General features: G+C 40.7%; 1 protein-coding gene across 2 annotated transcripts in view; it reads right to left on the reverse strand.

Moving 5' to 3' along the window:
• Positions 1-20503, reverse strand: part of SYNGAP1 (synaptic Ras GTPase activating protein 1) — a 2730366-nt gene that overhangs the window by 1373736 nt on the left and 1336127 nt on the right. For both annotated transcript variants that reach the window (XM_044083521.1, XM_044083520.1), the window contains one exon: positions 13104-13257. In XM_044083521.1, coding sequence (XP_043939456.1) covers positions 13104-13257 — 154 coding nt within the window. The remainder of the gene's footprint in view (positions 1-13103; positions 13258-20503) is intronic.

Consider the following 20503-nt stretch of genomic DNA (forward strand, 5'->3'; position numbering starts at 1 on the left):
ATAACCCCACCCATTCCCACCCCCTCTCCCATTCATGCTCCGCCCATTTTGTGACATCACCGTGCATCAGCTGATGGGAACGTCCTGTTTTTCTGTTCCGGATGCCTGCTTTCAGCTGATTTACTATGCTTTTCTGTTAAAAAGCATAGTAAATCAGCCAATTTAACAAACAATGGCAGTCTGCTTCCTTTTGTGAAAAAGAATACTGGAGTTTGTACAGTGTTTCCCTGACTACTAGAGAATTGATTTGATTTGTGTATAGTCCAGAAAAAAACGGATAGGTGGCAACATGAATGATTTCCAATTTCCCACCTATTGGTCAAAGTCATGCTTAAACAGGGCTAGGGATGGACTCTGGTTCACATGGATAGGAAGCTTGTTCCAGTGCATGGGGGACCCTCTGAGACACATTTATGTCTCATCAACATGGCCTGTTTATGTCACAAGGAAAATTTAAATCCTTGGATCTAATGGTGCTGATACTGTTCATTTTGTGGATGTCCAAAAGGTCCATCAGTGCTGAATTCAAGGATTTTTTTATGCCAGACATAGATCATCTCTCAGTAACCTGTAGGAGACCCAGTATAGTGATAGGGCTTTAAGGTGATCTGTATAAGACAATGTGTTTAGACACTGTATTCTTCTAGTAAGGAAGCTTTAAATATGTTCCAGCTGTTGTATGTGTCTGGTCAAGTACACGCCAAAGAGATAGGTGCAGCTCACATCCAGTTATTCTGTCAACTTCTCAGGTTAACATCGCTAATATTTTAAAAAATGTTCCTTGTACATGAGCAATGTCCTATAAAAAAATGTAAATAAGACTCAAACATTGGCTTCTTACAAGTTGTTCAGTCACATTAATCAGTGTCTAAAGCATCTCCCCAGATTCCACTGGTGGTTAAGTGCCATGTCATAAATTTCTTTTTTTTCACTCTCACTCTTTAACTCCTCATCTTGCTCCCTAGTAACCTCATCCATCCTTCTACTTCTTCCTCATTGTACCTCCTACTTCCTGCACACAGCTCAGTTTGCCGAATTTTCATTCAGAAACTGAACCGTGTTGGGCAAAAACATTTGGCCATTCATAAAATGGCCAGTTGTCCTTTGCAAACTTGTAGAGAAACCTATTCAGAGCTAGTCTTGACAACAAATCCAGTCTCTTTGAACACATTTTTATGGCCATGCATGCATGTATGTGTTCTTTGATCCACCTTCCTGATTGTAGTTCCTTGTATAATAAAGCACCACCTGTTAGAGTGTGTTTTAAAGTTGTAGTTTTGAACATTTTTCCAATAAGCAATGAAACAATGTGCATAACCCAGTAATGACAAAACTGCATTTACTGGTCAATCTGACCTCAATGCTACAGCACTGCTACCAAAGGAAATAATTTTGGAATGCCCATAAATAAAAGGGCATACCATTTAACTCATAATGGTTTCACAATGGGAGGGTCAACATTTCATTCTAGTGAATGCTAATGGAGAAGCTGTCTACAGACAACAATTTATGCAAAATGCTTGGTAAAGTATTTTGCAGCAGGTTAGCAAACAAATTGCAAAGACAGGGAGTGCTGTAGCATAATTTATTGTAATTATCTACTCAGACATCAGTGTACTCCCTGTCTTTGCAATTTGTTTAACCTATACATGTGTGTGTGTGTGTGTGTGTGTGTGTGTGTGTGTATATATATATATATATATATATATATATATATATATATATATATATATACATATATACACATATACAAAGAGGCAGTGACAGAGAGAGAGATGTACAAACACACACGCACACACCAAGAACTCAAACACTGTCCAAAAACTTCTAAAAAAGTTGTCTGATTTTCATCGACACAAAACACAAATAATAAAGAAGCATTTTTCCAAAGGGGGAACCCCCCGCCCCCCCGTCTCCCACATGCTCTTACATAAAGATAATTGCATGGGGACATTAACACGGAGAAGGGGTAAAGGTGCTAATAATGATTTTGTATTCCCATGTTCTATCAGTACCATTCTGTTGCACATTACAATGATTTCAAGCTGAACTGCCCTTAATCATACATATAAACCTCTCCACTGCATCACATAAAAACCTCAAAAACCACCTATCTTAAAAGATAAACAAATCAATCCTTTACTGCTTGTAAATCAGTTTAAACAACAGGTATTAAATAACAGTTTGATTTGATGTTAATGGTGCAATAATACTATCATTGACAAAACTGTTGTCCATGACCTACGTGTTCCAGATATAGAACTGTGTGTGTGTGTGTGTGTGTGTGTGTGTGTGTGTGTGTGTGTGTGTGTAGTGTGGTTCAGTAACAACCTCACTGCTGGAATAGTCTGTCTTTGTTATTTCTGTGCCATCCACTACACCTACTGTTTACAATGGAGTTCCACAAACCTTAGTAGTGGGGTCCAGTCCTGTGCATCTTAAACTTCACCTTATGTATCTATCTCAGGACTTCAAGTCATACTTTTAAGAAGATGATTTGGACCTAATAAATGGCAAGAAAATGCACAAAAATCTAAATGGCTATTCAAATGGCCATTGACAAAACCAGGTTCACTGGCAGGAATTTTCCCCTTTTTTTCCTGCACTTGCTTATGCTGTTTCACATAACATGTACGTATCTCAAATTACTGTTATATAAATCTATTAAAGGAAACTCAGGAAGCATTTTTTGTCCTAAAATCTCAGGACATTTGTGATTTTTAAAGGTTTTTATGTAGGACACATCTGTCCAAAGAGGGACGGGTACTAACCCTATTTAAAAGGGGGCAGGAGGAATTGAATAATTTATGTAATGCTGCTGGGATTACATAACATACACCAACATATGTGAAGCTTAATGTTTGAGAATTTTAACTTAATACAGCTGATTACTTTTATATAAATGCCTATAACGTCACAAGTGATAACTCAATAAAGGCAAATGGCATAGCAATAGTCCTCTGATAAACACTGGTTAAAGTGTCTTGTTTCGCTGTCTTTTGGTTACTCTTCTTGCCGTGGAGGTATCTTCTATTTACCTAAATTACCTACTGAAAAAAAAATGAAAAATATATCTGTGGACTCGCTGGACTGTGAAGTACTGTTGGTGCTTACTTTTGTTCCTTCTACCTCCAAATTGTTCTCTCTGCTCAGCTCCAGAGCTCTCGTACGCTGGACAGCGTCCTCTACCTGCCACATGGACTTAGCTCCCTCTTCGGAACTGCTAGCTTAAAATTTGGCATGACTGCAAATTAGATTTAGTTCCACACTGGTATTGTAAGCATGTGCACGCATGATTCTCCTTAAAGGAGAAGATGGCACTAATACCGCAATCAACGGTACCTGCTGCCTGCAGCTGTAAAAGTGGGAGGGAAGGCAGGGCGCTCACTCACAGTGGCACAAAACCCAGACTTCACGTTTCCGGTTTTGAATGATATTTGTAACTGGACAATTTCTCAGAAAACCGGACAGCTGGCAACCCTTAGTGACCCACAGTCTTGTCCCAGATAATTCAAGGGTCTGTAGGCTTGTTGTAGCCTTTTCCTGGTAGATGCCTTGAACAGCAACCAGACCAATCAGGAACGTGAAGCAAAGACACTCACTGCCTAACAAAAACAGTCAGGAGTTGATAAACTCTCCTCCTTCTCTCACCGGGAGCAAAATATAAGCACAAGTTCTAAGCTGGCACCAACAGAGCAGTTATTAGGCTTTCCACTGATCAGCAGTCTCTACGAAATAATGCCCCTGTGCTCCTTCTCTCACCAGGAGCAAAACAAAAGCACTAATCCCAAGATGACTACTGAGAGGTAGAATGTGGGCTCTCCAATAATTGGTGGTCTTGGAGTAGATGTTGCAGATGTTAAAGGTAGGTTAGAAAAATGGGTTAATATCCTGAGAGATGCAGTGTTAAATAAAAAAAGTTATATATGAAAGAGGCTGTAACTTAAGCTTTAGTTATCTAAGTTGAAAACCACTAATTTTAAAAAGAGCAAGACAGATTGGAAAGGGGTGGGCACTTTGTATTCTAGTTTTATGGAATATGGAAGGGGGTGGGCACTCTGTATTCTAGTTTTATGGAATACAGTGGGATGGTCAATTAATTTAGAAAGCTGAAGGGGGGTGATTTCACAAAATGATACTTTTGTGATTACTCACAACAGCCAATGAAAGGGGAGAGTGAAGGAGATATGTGGTCAAATTAACACAAGGAGCAGGCGACTAGAAAGACAGTTGACATTAAAAAAACAGGAGCACCAGATTGGGAGAGTGGGGAAAAACGTAATTTCTGTGTGACTCATAACAGATACAGGTGTAGTCCCTTTCTTGGTTTAAATATGTAATTAAAACAGAATACCGGTACAACACAGTGTAAAGAAAACAAATCACAACATACAAATAGAAGGCAATAAAGTAATGCAAAATAGAAGAAAGCAAAAACAAACCAAGCTTTCCCTCACAGCAAGTTGTGGCAAAGTCTGGGTGAGCTTTTCTAGTAAGGCTTTGGAATGCTTTATTTTACCCCTTAAATAGAAGGTTTAGTTCCTAGCTTCATTCTCAATTTCCAGCTAATTAACTGTAATTTACCTGTTCTAGTTTCTGTGTAACTCACAAGGATTACAGCTGTGGTCTCTTTCCTAGTTTAAATATGCAATTAAAACAGAATTCAAGTAAAACACAGTGTAAAGAAAACAAATCACAACATACAAATAGAAGGCAATAAAATAATACAAAATACAAGAAAGCAAAATCAAACTAAGCTTTCCCTCACACCAAGTTGTGGCAGAGCCTGGGTGAGCTTTTCTAGTAAAGCTCTCATGGGGTTGGAAATGGCAGCATGCACTCAGGAAGCACACAGAGAAGTGTGATTTATCTGGTGAAGACCAGGGAAACCACTTCCCATGTTTGATTGTAGGGGGCAAGGATGTTTGTTGGCAGCACCCCTCGAAGAAGTGGGGAAAGACCAGCGTGGACAGCCCACTGCACATCCACCTTTAGCTCCACAAGCCAGGTGTCATTGGGAAATGGAATAGAGCTAAGCAAAAAAAAAAAATTCAAACCACTCCTACTGGCTGACTAAATGACAACCCCTTCAGGTCACCCCTTTCTCCAGTGATACAGAGCCAACATTAGACGGGTAGCAATAGCAAACAGTGTGAAAACAAACATTGAAATGATAAGGATGAGATGGGTAAAGTGGTTTATCCCTTCATTGTTTCAAACATTTAAGGATATTTTTAGGTTCTGAGACCATCTGTTGAAGTACTTGACATTCCTGGAATATGAAACTGTTGAACAAACAGGCTAATTTTCAAAGATTGTGACAAGACTTGCATAGAAGTAGACCATTCAGACCTGCAACCACAGTCTCACAGGAAAGATCTGATGTTGATATCTGACATCCACTGCAGTGTCAAAATGCACCAAATGACTGACTAATTCCCCATCACTGCCAGGCTCTGATCTGTCTACAGGACTACATGGAAGCTCTCATTAATGTGGACAGCAAAACATTTCTACTAAGTCCTAACCCCTCTCCTTGTGGCTGGCGTAAGTTCTCCTACATACCCACAGTGAAAGCTACTATCAAAAGCTTTGGAGTGCTGAGCCCATATTCTCAGTTCTTTGGTGCATTTTCATTGATCACAAGCCTTCAGTAGCAACTGGCAGGCAGCAGATCACACCACCAATTCCTCCAAGCCTCCCCTGCTCACCTCTTCCAGTGCTTGAAGCACTACTTAAACTGTGGTCATCTGAGTCAAAGTCAGGTCTTAATTCTTCTATGCAATGGAACCAGTACCTTGCCTGAGGGAATTTGGTACACACAGTTTTTGAAAAACCTAAAGAGTGCAAAGCCACCTAACTCCCCAGGACTTTAACAAAGATATGATTCACAAAGTTTCCAAGAGGCCTCAAAATTTTCTTTTCCAAACAGGAGCTTAGATGAGTGCCCCAACCCAAGACATGTAATGTCAAACAATTCATGTGATCCTAGATTTAGAGTTCTACAAGTTCTCCACTGTACAGTACAAAAATCATAGAACATTTACAGAAATCTAAGACAAAGAATCATTTCAGTTATGGTTCATTGGTTTTAGAGTAACAGAATAGAAACCATGTGGTAAACACTTCTCATGTGAAATCTTGCAACAGGAGCCATCAATGTACATGCTACTCTTAGCCTCATCATTCTGGGGAAGAAGGAAGGTCTCATGCACTAACTTTCAAGTTAAGAACTCTTCATTCCTAGTCCGATCATGAGTAAGGAGGGATAGAACTTCTTTTCAAGGCAACAACATGGAATATATAAGATACATGAAATTAGGATTCAAAGCACATCTCAAAAAAAGACCATAAGGCCAAAGTGGCTAGCTGCCACAGAATGGAAAAGCAGAGGAGCAAGCCAGTATGCAAAACGAGTTGCAGAATTCTGGAAGGTTGTTTCAGCATCACTGGTAGGGTGCATCTGAGGAGCAAGATGGCCTACAGAACAAATGTAGGAACTTGGAATTGTGTTTCTGTATGACTGTTAGGATCTATCACATTAGCTAGTTTTGAAAATCTGATTGTAAATCAACTACGTGAAGAGGTGGATTTCAAAATATTAAATTTAGAACTTTTGTACACAGCAAGTAATAATACATCATAGAACAAATCTACATTTAGTATTCTTCACTGTAGATTCCTGTCATGAAATTCTTTAACAGGGATTGTTTATCAGTTTTGTGTGTGTGAGACAAAATATATATTGTTTGCATATTCCTTTCATGAAATTCCTCTGCAGGCACTGTTTACAAATTATGAGTGTTAAGAGACAAAAGGTGGAATATCAGTGTATACTTCTGCCATAAAACAGCACTAAAGCCAGCTCTGTTGGAGTTGAGGGATAAATCCTTGTGTACAAACAAGCAAACTCTGTTTGATTATTGGGTTGGGAGATCTTGGAAGAAGGGTTCAGGTCGTGAGATGCCATGATCCCCTTGGAAGAGGGAAGGCATGACACAGAGTAAATATGCAATGTGTATTTGGCTTACAAAGCTACAAATATTGTAACCTTCATTGCAGGTGTGGGGAACTATGCACTTGACATGGGGAAGGTGTAATGGCCCCTGTGATGATGTGAGTTGTAATTCTCATTCCACAAGAAGGCTTAGCAGCATAACAAAAATGCCCTCATTGCTGGGATGCCAGTGAGGGTAAAACCACCTCCATGGCTACTTATATGCTTGCCTCTCTGGACTTATCTTTTCTGCATGCTCAGGATAACCAGCATGGGGCGATACACTGGCTTATGTCTAACAGAAGGAGGCTTGATGGTAGAAATCAAATGGAACAAAAAGCAGTATTGTAGAACAGTTTATGTACAGCATGTAACAAACATCCATCACACTGCAGACTCCTTTTCCACAGCAGGGCCAAGAATGTGAAAGGGGGAATAAGAACATGAAACTGAGATGGACAGAAGGGTGGGAAGACTGAGTGAGGGAAGGAAAAGGCATGGGAGACAATTATGGATGCATTAAAAATGATACTATGAAATATTTCACAAAGAAGGTTGTGGTTCCCCTAGAATTCACTGCTACAGCAGGTGGTGTGACAGTGAGGTTTAACTGTACCTGGGGCAGAGTTGGAACATACCTAGATTTAATAGGTAAAAAAAGTTTCATACATATCTTTGTATATCCTTGCGTCAGTGCTGACTCTTATTCTGGAAACAATTTTGCATAAGGTATATGACCTGAAGCATGTACCCTAGATATATGTCAGAGCAGAGCTATTGTGGGTGTGAGTATGTGTGCACGTAGATCCAATGCAGACCCATTAGATCATTACTTTTTCATCAGACATGCAACACACACCTTCAAAACATGCAGTTCCATAATGAAACATTACGACAATACACATCCTTTGCACTAAGCTCATGCAAGCCACACTTATAACTAAGCAGGCCACTTTACAAGAACAGACAGCAGGGAGTGAACACTGCTGAAAAGTAATTTAAAATTATTTTGGTATTATACTTTGTCCTAGAAATCTGCTCCACTGTGTATGTACAAAACTACATTAACAAACAATCCTGTTCCAAAACAATGCTGTGACAATGTGGAATCTGTGAAAGCATGCACAACATGTGCTTTTCCTAAGAAAAAAGAAGTTATGTCTTACAATAATGTCCCATCTGTGTTGTAGATCTTCATTCATTCATTACTGTTAGGACTTCAGTTCCGTCCTTGGAACCGACACGTCCGGTACCAAGCTCACTCCAGCCAAAAACTCTCAGCTAAGACCTACCCACAATGCTCCTCTCATAGTCTCTTCAGATTGAGTTTACCCACCCTTATAGTATAGAAATAATAATAGTGATAGTAAGAGGCTCTGTCTGAGCAGATACCTTAACTGATAAGGAGATCCTAAAGTCCACCAGGCAGGGGGAAGGAGGGCGGGAAGTATTCAATGAATGAAGATCTACAACACAGATGGAATGTTATGGTAAGACATAACTTCTTTATCTGATGATGTAAATCTTCATTAATTCCTTACTGTTAGGACCGAGTCCCCAGCTACTTAAGTCCTGGGTGGCCCTAAGGAAGGAAATTCCTGAGCACCATAGAATCAAAAGATGCTCGGCCCCTGGAGGCCAAATCCAAATCGTAATGAGTGATAAAGGTATGAGGTCTTGCCTAAGTGGCTGCTGTGCAGATATCATCCATAGAGGCTCTGGAATGAAAGGCCACTGAGGTAGCTATCGATCTAGTAGAGTGAGCCTTTATTTTGGAAGGCAAGGACACTTTATTTTGATGTTAGATGAAAGTAATGGCGTTTCTGAGCCAAGGAGATGAGGTCATTTTGGAAACAGGCTTACCCATTCTGGGTTCTGCAAAGCCCACATACAATTGATCCATTTTTGTGAAAGATTTAATTCTGTCCAAGTAGAAACGAAGTTGCCTATGAACATTGAGGGTATGCAGAAGTATTCCCCTCTATTTGAATGGTGGGAAAAGAAAACTGGTAGGTCAATAACTTGGTTAATGGAAAAAACAGAAATGACCTTGGGCAAAAAGGAGAGGTCAGTACGTAGAGAAACTATTTCCCAATGAAAAATCAAGTAAGGTCTCTTGACACTCAAGGCCTGAAACTCAGATACTCTTCTCGCTGAGCTAAGGGCTACTAAAAGTAGAGTTTTCCACGAGAAAAACATTGATATCACAGGAATTAGAAGGCTCGAAGGGAGGACTTGTTAATGACTGAAGTACCAAAGTCAAGTCCCATGGCTCTATAGGAGGCTTGACAGGAGGTTTAATATGTAATATTCCTTTCATGAAGGTTTTGCACAGTTAGTGTGACATAACAGATGAACTGTCAATTCCATTCTGAAAGTTTGCAATAGCTGCTAAATGCACTGCAATTGTCGATGCTGAAGCTCCTGCATGCAACAGGGTAGTGAGGTACTGAAGGATCTTCTGAATAGGCATGGAAAAGGGGTCTATGTTATGTTCTTTGGCCCATCTAAAGAACCTATTCCACTTACTGTAATAAATTTTTCTGATAGAAGGTTTGTACGAAGCCAGAAGGATCTCGCAAACAGGGGATGAAATATCAGATAGCCTGGCAATCATCGGAAGTGGAGAAACCAAGCTGTGAGATTGAGACTGTGGAGATTGGGGTGAATCCCTGAGGATGAGACAGCAGTCCTTGGGATTGATCCAGGATCCACGGGCTATGAATCAGGTGAGGTCATAGGAATGGGAACCAGACTTGACGGGTCCAATAAGGGGCAATGAGGATCACATTGCTTCTCAACCTTTGAGCTTTCTGTAGAAATTTTGGAATGAGGGGAAACGTGGGAAAGGTGTACAGTAGACCCTGGGGCCAATCATGCGTCAGAGCATCCCTCGGTGACTCCCCCTGAGGGGGGGCTCAAGGCAAAGTAGCTTCTGCATTTGTTGTTTAGGGGTGAAGCAAAGGCCTGCCCCAGCGGCAAAAGATTTGTGCTGCTATTATCGGATTGAGAGACCACTCGTGCGGTATCAAAATGTTCCTGCTCAGATTGACTGCAATAAGACTGAAACTCCTGGGAATGTGCGTTGTTATGAGAAAGGTTTTGGAAGCCATCACCCAATGCCAAATTCTCATGGCTTCCTGACACAGGGGGTAAGACCTGGTTCTGCCTTGTTTGTTGATGTACCAGACAACTGACATGTTGTTCAATTGAATTGTAATGGTCCTGGAAGGAAGGGACATGTGGAATGCTTGCAATGCGAAGAGAACTGCCAACAATTCCAGGACATTTATATGCAAATTGGCCTCCACAGGGGATCAGGTGCCTTGAACCGTCTTTCCCTGGAAATGCCACCCCCACGCTAACAGGGAAGCATCCGTGGTCACTGTGGCCCTGGGCTGGGGAAGACAGAACAGTCGACACCAAAGATTTGTTTCTGGCTTCATCCACCATAGCATTTCTTTCTTGCAATGGTTTGTAAGGCGTAGCATGTGGTCGAATGGGTGGGTTAAGATTGACCACTGTGATGAAAGGAGCCACTGTAATAGTCTGATGTGCAACCTCGCCAGTGGTACTAAGGTAATGGTTGCTGCCATAGAGCCCAATAGTTATAGTACAAGGCATGCTGGTACAAATGTCTGTGGAAGGAGGACTTGAATCTGGTTTCTTATTTTTGAAAGCTTGTGAGGAGGAAGGGAAGCTTGACAGGATGTTGTATCGAAGATCGCTCCAATGAATTCCAGTGATCTTGTTGGAGACATGTGTGATTTGTCCATGTTGATCATGATACCTAGGTGAAGAGCAAGGCCTTGAGTGTAAGACAGACTGAGAATGAGAAGATTCCTGGTCGTGGCAGTAAGGAGCCAATCGTCTAGATATGGAAACACCTGGAATCCTTGTAGTCAGAGATGAGCTGTTACGACCACCATACATTTGGTGAACACTCTGGGGGCTGTCGAGAGACCAAAGGGCAGTACCCTGAACTGATAGGGACTGGCTCCCAGCCGGAAGCAGAGAAATCTCCAGGAGCATTTGTCCATCTTTATGTGGTAATACGTGTCCTGGAAATCTATAGAGCACATCCAGTTTTCCTTCCCCAGAAAGGGGAGAATGGACTGTACCATGACCATCTGGAATTTTTGAGGTTGGATGAATTTGTTTAGTAAGCTGAGATCCAGGATTGGTCTCCAGTCCCCTGTCTTTTTTGGCACTAAAAAGAACCTCAAGTAAAACCCAGATCCTCTTTGTTCTGGTGGGACTGGATGGATGACTCTTTTTCTTAGCAGCTTTTTGATTTCGAAGGCTGCAACCTCCCTCTGACCGGGTGGAACATCGGGGATTTGTTTTAAGGATCGGGGAGTAAGGTCGAATGGGATACGATAGCTTCTGGATATTATTCTCTGCACCCACACATCCATTGTTATGAGTTGCCAGGCCTGTAAGTGTAGAGAAAATTGACCCCCGAATACTTCCATAGGAAAGCAATCTGGCCACTGTTCAGGAGCACTGGAAGGGTTGGCCAGAGAAGGAATCCCTAGCACCCTGGTTGCGCAGACCCCCTCTGCCCCAAAAGGGGCATCTTCCAGATAAGTTGGCCCCTCTGCCCCGGGGGGATTGCTCATTACCAGTGTCATGAAAAGATCCTTGGGACTTCTTGAACCACAATTTCCCTCCCCTCTGATTCCTGGAGTAGGATCTTTGTGGGGTGGAAAAATGTATGCCCACAGCAGAGGAGGTCTTTTCGTCCTTCTCACTACGTGACAGCGTATCTCTTACTTTGGGACCAAAAAGGGAAGATTCGTCAACAGGCGAGTTGACAAAGGAAGACTTAAAAGGGTCCGCGAAGTCACACAAAAGCATCCAAGCATGCCATCTCATGACTATGCCCGATGTGGCTGCTCAAGCTGCCCCCTCCGTAGTGTGAGAGATCAAGTGCATCGAGGAGTTCGAGATGGATTCCAGGGTAGCTAGCTGACAGGCAACAGTATCACGCACCTCCTCAGGCAGTACCCCCGCCAAAGAGGCAAACATTTCTAGTGGGTAGGGTTCAGTCAGGAAATGAAGAAAGTAGAGACGAGAAATAACTTTAGATGAGAAAAACTGGCTAATAAACACCAAAAACTAGAAATAACTACAAAAAAGCTACACTTAGCTTGAGAGAAGGCTTGGCACATCTGACAAGGAATGCGGCAAATGAGATCTGAAGAGACTATGAGAGAGCCACTGTGGGTAGGTCTTAGCTGAGAGTTTTTGGCTGGTGTGAGCCTGGTACCGGCTGTGTCAGTTCTGAGGACGTAACCGAAGTCCTAACAGTAAGAAATGAATGAAGATTTACAACATCAGATCAATTATTGCACAAGGGAACACAAATGAAAAACACTAAACTTAAGATTTACAGCTAAACAAAAAAAAGTGAATAAAATCAGAGTGGCATAATCAAGAAATTACAGCGAAAATGGAAAGCTTCACTGGTGTGAGGTGATGAACCCTCACTGTGTTTGAAGATGCCAAAAGTGTGAGACCTTTAGTAATCCTTGAAATTATTTGATAAACGCTGCACAGTAGTTTGCTTTTCAACATCTTCAAGCTTAAATAATTTACTGTGTTTTATAAAGTCCGTGCTACTGCTGTTTGTTCACTTGCTCTTATTCCAGGATACTGTGTATAATGACAGTCTAAATGTATTTAATATTAGCAAGTAATCTAGGTAAAACACTTCATGTAAGTTACATCTGTACAAGCATCATAAAGTTGTATAAATCAGCACCAAGAACAACAGGAAACAGAAAGCCTTAATCTGTTAGTACAACAGTGCAAGAAAATTGGTAATAAATGATATGGTAACAAGACACAGAACACTCAATAAAACTATTTTTCTTGCACAGACCTACTTTGAAGCAAAGTTGCTTCATAAGAATGTTGATCTGGACAATCTGGACATGGTGCATACAGAAGAAGTATTATTTAGAGCCGACCTTTTCTGTAGAAGAAATTCCTTGTAAAGATGCTGCTGTACTTAGAAATCTAGAACATGTGCAATTTCATCAACCAAACAGCAGTACCCATTGCAAGAGCACCACTCTGTGTATTACTTATTTAGACATACCTCAAAGCAGAACTCCTGACCCAAAATACTGCTATGTACCGGTTTTATGACAGAATCTTCATCCAGGTTCAGATCTAGGGCTTCCGCTGCACTACTGGGACTGAGCAAAGACTCATGGGAGTGAGACTCCTTAAAACTCTGCATGAGACGGGTTCTGGAATAAAAGAAGAAAAAAATACATTCTGATTATGTGTTCTTCTTTCATGGCTAAAATACTGTAAAAAAGTCAGACGATGTTTGGGCATAAATTGTTGCTCAACTAAGCTATGTAGTGGGAATGTGTATTCTTGGGTGGTGTGTGTGTGTGTGTGTGTGTGTGTGTGTGTGTGTGTGTGTGTGTGTGTGTGTGTGTGTGTGTGTGTGTGTGTGTGTGCCTGTGTGTGTGTGTGTGTGTGTGTGTCTTGCCTGTGTTTATGCCATTCTAGAACCAGGAAAAGAAACATTTAGAGAGCTGCCTGGATACATCACTTGAAGATAATAAGTTGTTCCTATCATGTTGTATGAATCTCTTTCCTTTAGCTGTTCTCAAACACCAAAACATAAAAGTAGTTAAGTTGTGATCAAGATGAAAACCCTTTTCATACCTATTTATTGCTTGTGACTTCATCAGTATTGTGGACTTCATCAGAATGTGATGAACTCCACGCTTGGTGACACATCTTCTTTCATGTTTAATTTTATGTAAAATTTTATCTGTATACATTACCAGCTCTAAATGTGAGAAGCCAAAGAAATATTTACATAAAGTGGATGCCCATCTAGATTTTTAATTAAATTTTCAATAAATCTTTATACATCATAAAAATCAAACCAAATCGCAACTAGGGAAAAGGAAATGCAGGAATCTGGAATGCCATTTAAAGAAATTAAACAGAAACTTCCAAAATGCATTGTGTTTTAACATATCATCATTAGGAGGCAATACTGAAGTAAGTTAAACTGAATATATTTAACATAAAGTCATCTAACTAGATTAGTGCAAGGTGCCAAAGCAGCCATTATCTTGTTCTTCTAAATAAATGCACAGTTTAGTCCAACAACCCACAAGCATAAGTTATTTTTTTTGTCCCTTAGCTGCTGTCCTGCAGAAATTTCTTTGTGATAAACAGTGTGCAACAAGATGTAAGCTTGCCAACCTGTGAAGTTGAAGAGACTTTAAAATGCATGGTTATCCACAGCAGTTTATACAAGGACTGAAGAATAACTTACAGACATGGTGAGTTAAATACTACAAAATATCTCCTTATTGTTGGCTATTCAAATAGTTCCCAACAAACTCTGCACCTTACCCAACATTCTGTACCTTATGGGTAGTCATACAGTACATGTTTTTATGTTCTTTATAGGTTCATAGGTTCATAGGTAGGTACTAGGCTATCGGCCCAAGGCCTACGTAAGCCTAGCCAACAAGGTTCCATGGCTTATGCCACCCAAGAAAGTTATTTTCCTGTGCCACTGTCGAGCAGAGACACAGAAGTGATCCCCGGGGTGTATTTCCTATTTCCCATCCACTCATCAAGATTTTTCTTGAAGAGTGCTAATGAAGAACTTTGCTTGACATAGATGGGTAGCTTGTTCCAGAGTATAGGAAGTCTCTGGGACAGGAATCTATCCCTCCAGCATGTCCTGTTTATTGTGGTGACAAGGTTTAGGTCCCTACAGTGTGTAGCACGGAGGGATTGGGATTTCTTTAGTTGTAGCATGTCCAACAGCTCTGGGTTTGACATAGCTTTATATGTTAGGCAGAGCACCTCGGAGTAGGCGATATGCTACAGAGTAAAGCTGCAGTTTTTTGAGGCAATCAGTGTAGGGAATTTGTTTGAGGCCAGTAATCCTCTTTGTGAGGTACTTCTATGGCCTTTCCAGCTGCTGCAGATGTCTTGTGAGGTACATTCCAAAAGGGGTGTTGTACTCTATAATGGGTCTAATGAGTGTCGAGTAGAGGGGAACAATGACCTCTTTTTTCCTGGATGAGAACCCTTTTATGATGAGGTGTGCCACGTAGAAGGACTTCCTGACTACTGTGGCGATGTGACTATCAAAAGAGAGACTACTGTCCACCTGGGTCCCAAGGTCTCTTATCACGCATTCGGTGTTAAGTAGATTGCTGCCTATGTGGTAGTTCATGAGTACAGAGTTTTTACCAAAGGGGATTACACTGCACTTTTTGGCATTGAGCTTGAGGCCATGGCTCACAACTCAAGCATTGAGCTGATGTCCCAACATGTATCTTGGGGAGCTATCTGGTGTCAAGAAAGTATCATGCAACATCTTTATTTATTTATATTTGTTTACCAAGGTAGTGTACTGATCAATATTGACCAATTTTAGGCTCCTGGTGAAATACAAAACATTTCACAAACAAAAACATATAGAAACGTAAGCAATAACAGAAGAGTTATACAGCTGCATGGTTCTCTAGATATCTCTAGCTATCTCACTGATAGGTAGCAGTCAGGGAGATGGGACTCTGCACTATCTACCCCCCTTCCAGTAAGAATGGGTGTCCCCCAAAGATCCATTCTTGGACCTCTACTTTTTAATATCTTCACCAACTCACTTCACTCCCTCCTCTTGTCCTCAGTCTATCATTGTCCAATATGCAGATGACTCTACAGTCATCACTGCTGCTAACTCACCATCAGAACTCCTATTAACTACCCAGACTTCCTTTAACTCAGTAGAGACATCTCACAAATAACTAGCTCATCCTCCACCCTAAAAAAAAAAACAAAATTGCTACTCTTTCTTCCTAAATCTGTTAAAACACATCAAAACTACATTCTCTATAACATCCCTAAACAATGCTACTATAGAAGTTGAAACTAGCACAAAACTGCTTGGCATTACCACTGACAATCAACTAAAATTTGATCTACACATTAACAATTGTATCAAAAATAAAACCACCAGAAGCTAGGACTCCTGTATAGGAATAACACATTCATTCCTCACCACTGAAGCTAGGATTTCTCTTACTCATGCCTACCTTCTACCTTGCTTAACTTATTGTTCCCAAATACTCATAAATCTGAACTCCTCCCTACTTACCAAATTAGAATCAACCTATCACAAGACAGCCAGATTTGCAACTCAACATACATATAAATCTCACCACTGTCTCTCCCAAAAATACCTGAACTGGCTCAAACTACCTCACCTGTTTCTACAATCTCAGCTCCAAATCATATACTCCATTCTGTATCAGACAGATTTCTGCCCAGCTCTAATGCCCCTCATCTCCCACTATTCTCCTACCAGACATTCTGAAGTGCAACACAAGACCTATTAAATGTTTACAAACCTAAATCCAAGATGGGATGCAACTTATACAGCTACCACCCCTTTATTGCACGGAACAAACTCCCACTATAAATAAGGAACCTAACTCACCCCAAACAATTTAAATTAGCTTCCAAAGACTACTTTAAAAAACACTGGACCTGTCATTGTACGCACCCCTCCCTGACACTACCTACCTACATAGTACCGTTTAACTAATTCATAATACTTAGCATGAACAACTTACATCCTATGCTTTTTATGCAACTTCCTAAGCTTTTGCTATACTCTGCTTACTGAACCATAGATTAGCAAACTTTTTAAACTACAACATTTTATTTACTATACTTTAATTGTTCTCATCTTTGTTTATCATAATGTATAGTTTTGCAACTACTGTATACAATCTGCAACTTCTTGATATGTCTCTTTTGTTATGTTAATGTTTGTATATTTTGGAGCTTTCCTCCCCGGGCCTCCGCTGAAAAAGGGCTTGAGCTCAGTTGGACACTCCCGGTCAATAAATGTAAAATAAAATAAATAAAATAATAGATAAAAATTGTTCAGATGAATTGCATAGAAAAACTGTGCATATACATTCCAATGAACAAGTACAGTACAATGTACAATCAAGCAGAATGTAATGTACTATATATATATATATATATATATATATATATATATATATATATATATATATATATATATATATATATATATATATATATATATATATGTATGTGTGTGTGTGTGTATATATTAGATTCTACTGTGGGTCAGTCTTCAGTGAATCTTGAGAGAGGAGAACAGACTTGGAAAGGAGACAGGTTAGGTGATATGTCCTGTGTTAAAGAAGGAGCATTTGGTTTCTATGAAGAAGGACTTTTGGGGTTGCATTCTGAATTTAAATAATCTTCCAGGCAAAAAGCCTCCACTGCACTGATGATGTGCATTGAGGAGATAGAAGCTGATGTGCTACACATTTCTGATACTTAACTGGAAGACCTTGCTGCACAGTGTTCAAATTAATGCGAGTACCACACATTTCTTGTCAATTTTTTGTATGGCAAAGCAAATCACCTAGAGGACTGAGTGATCCAGCTTTCATTTTCCTCACCTTATTAATAAACTGGGGAATGCTAGTTTTGTTCTGCTCTATATTGAAATGCCAGCTGCAGAGCCCATCATGTTCAATCAGTGAAGATAAAGCTTGTGATGTTGTGAAAGCTGATACTTCAAATGTAAAATGAGCTATACTTATGGCTGTAACAAAAAAAAAAAAATGTCCCAGTACTTCATTTCTTTGGTCCACCAAACATTCATAAGACTATGATTTTTTTTTTTTTCTGTATCAGTATTTCGCCTCCAAGCTCCACCTGATCATGGAACCCACATGCCCTACTGGTTTGCAAGGTTTGGTATTTCTGATGTTAAGAGTCACGGGATCTACCGTATAAGACCACTGAACTCTTAGAACCCTCTGAATAACTCTTACATAAACCCATGGAAAGGGCACCACTGGAATGGATGTTGCCATCAGCTCCAAAGCCCTGAAGCAAAAAAGGTTGTGACATTTTAGTAATGAACAAACTGATGAGAAGGTGCTTGAAAGAATAGTTGTGTAAAATCTTACCATAACCATAATTCCATGTTGCAGTATTCATAACGAGGGATTTTGCACCTAGGTGACCCAGACATCTGGCCATTATACAAAAGAATTTTGCTACTTCTTGCTACATGTGACATTGCACATAGCAAGGCAGCCAACATAGGCCATAAAGATGATGTCAGCAGGTACCATTTCTCAAAACTGAATGCCCTAATCAGAACACCAGTCTAAGGATATGAGGTCTACAACATAATCCAAGTAACAGCAAGTATCAAGGGAGTAGGAGGGTGGGACACAATACTACAACATGGAAGAGAAGGTCATCTATGGTTATGGTAAGATTTTACACAACTATTCTATGTCCTTCTATTCCTATGTTGCAGTATTCACAACCTGAGGGAGAGTACCAAAGCTCATGGAAGGGAAAGGCAGGATGGAGCACAGGAGTCTGCCAATAATCCATGCAGGATTGCCCTAACAAATCCTGGTCTGAATCTGGAAATAGTGTCCAGTTTGTAATGTTTGAAGGTATGGACAGAGGACCATGTAGCCACTTCCAGAATAGATGTAGTGTCCAGACCTTTGAAGAAAACCCCTAACAGGCTACTGCTCTAGTGGAGTAAGCCTTTACAGAGGTAGGGAGTGTCTTCCCATGGGAGATAAAAATGAATGAATGAGATTACTTTAGAAATCCAAGTGGATATAGTTGAGACAGGTCTTCCCAGTACCCTGGGATGGGAAGAAACAAACAACTGCTCTGATTTCTTAATAGGTTTGGTTTTGCCCAGATAAAATCTGAGTTGTCTGTGCACATCCAAAGAAGATTAGGAAAAAAGGTGGGCAGATGAATGGATTGGTTTAGGGACAAGTCATTAACCACCTTTGGCATAAAGGAAGGGTTAGTACAAAGAGATACCCTGTCCTTGTGGAAAATTAGGAAAGGGTGGCAAGCCATAAGGGGTTGGAGTTCTGAAACTCTTCCAGCAGAAGTGATGGCTATTAACAGGATTGCTTTTCATGTGCAAAATTTTAAACAGGCTAACACTGTAGGCTCAAAGGGAGTCTGAGTGAGCTTTTCCAAGACAAAATTTAGATCCCAGAGAGGAGGGACAGGTTTCTTGGGAGGTCTAATGTGAAGAACGCCTTTTAGAAAGAGATTAACTTCGAACCTAGAAGCTAGAAAAGGAGATAAAGGCAGACATGCTGAAATGGCTAATAGATGGACTTTAACAGAAGGGGAGGCCAACCCAGCCTTAAGTAGCTCACACAAATAGGAAAGAACCAATGGAATGTCCACTGAAAATGGGTCTAGGCCTTTCTTTAGACATCAGATGTAGAACTTCTTCCATTTGGATAAATAGGATCCCCTAGTATTGGGTTTCCTGGCCTCCTGCGGGACTAGATGCACTTCCTCAGAAAAAAGGGTGTCAGAAAGGGATCAAAAGCCTATCACCCAGAGTTAGATTCAGGGAGATGAGATGTGGCTGGATAAGTGATCCCTTGTCTTGTGTGAGAAGATCCCCCATGTGAGGTAACTTGTGATGATTGCCCTTGGCTAAATGCAAAAGAGGGAACCAGTGCTGTCTTGGCCAAAAGGAAGTCACCAGCAAGATTTTTGGTTTGTCCTGCTGTATTTTCAGTAGGACCTTCTGAATGAGTGGGAAGGGGGGAATGCATAAAGAAACATCCCCTTCCATGATAAGGATACGTCATCCACCTTCCATACCAGACAGTCTGGGACTCTGGCACAAAACTTTGGAAGTTGTCTTTTCATGGGGGAGGCAAATAGGTCTATTTGAGAAGTAACCCACTGGTGGAGAATGTCCAGAAACACATCCTTGTGAAGCATCCATTCATGGCCTTGTGTCATGGACCTGTTGAGAGTGTCTATCAGCACATTTTGAGCTGAAGGGATATAAACTGCTTGCAAAGAAGCCTTCACTTGAGAAGCAATTTCCCAGGCTTGAAGGGCCAACCTGCAAAGCAGGTATGACTTGGTGCCCCCCATTTGTTCACATACCACAGAGCTGTTGTGTTGTCTGTGAATAACTTTGGGGGCCATGGGAGTAGCGATGAATGAAAGTGTTGGGAGTGCCAGGATCAAAGCCCTCACTTCCTTTACATTGATATGTTGTTTCTTGATTGAGGGAGACTAAAGGCCCTGGACTTTTACATGACCCCACTCCAAGTCTGAGGCATCTGTGTACAGTTCCTGAACTGGAGTTGGCTGTGTCAAGGGAAGGACTGGGTTCACTTGAATCTATTGAACCCATCATTGTATTTCTCTCTTCATGCATGGGAGAAGAGGGAGCACAAATTTAGTTATTTATTTATTAGTTTTACATTTGTTGACCGGGATAGTCCAACTGTATACATGTCCATTTTCAGCAGAGGCCCAGGGAGAAAAGCTCCAAACTTGCAAACAGATAAAGACAAGCAAGTTACAGTATATGCACAAACATATTATATTAACATACAAGTTACAGTCTCACATTTCAAGCCTATGAAG

The sequence above is a fragment of the Protopterus annectens genome, chromosome 9.part0 (genome assembly GCF_019279795.1).
Source record: "Protopterus annectens isolate FY-2018-M chromosome 9.part0, PAN1.0, whole genome shotgun sequence".
NCBI lineage: Eukaryota > Metazoa > Chordata > Ceratodontiformes > Protopteridae > Protopterus > Protopterus annectens.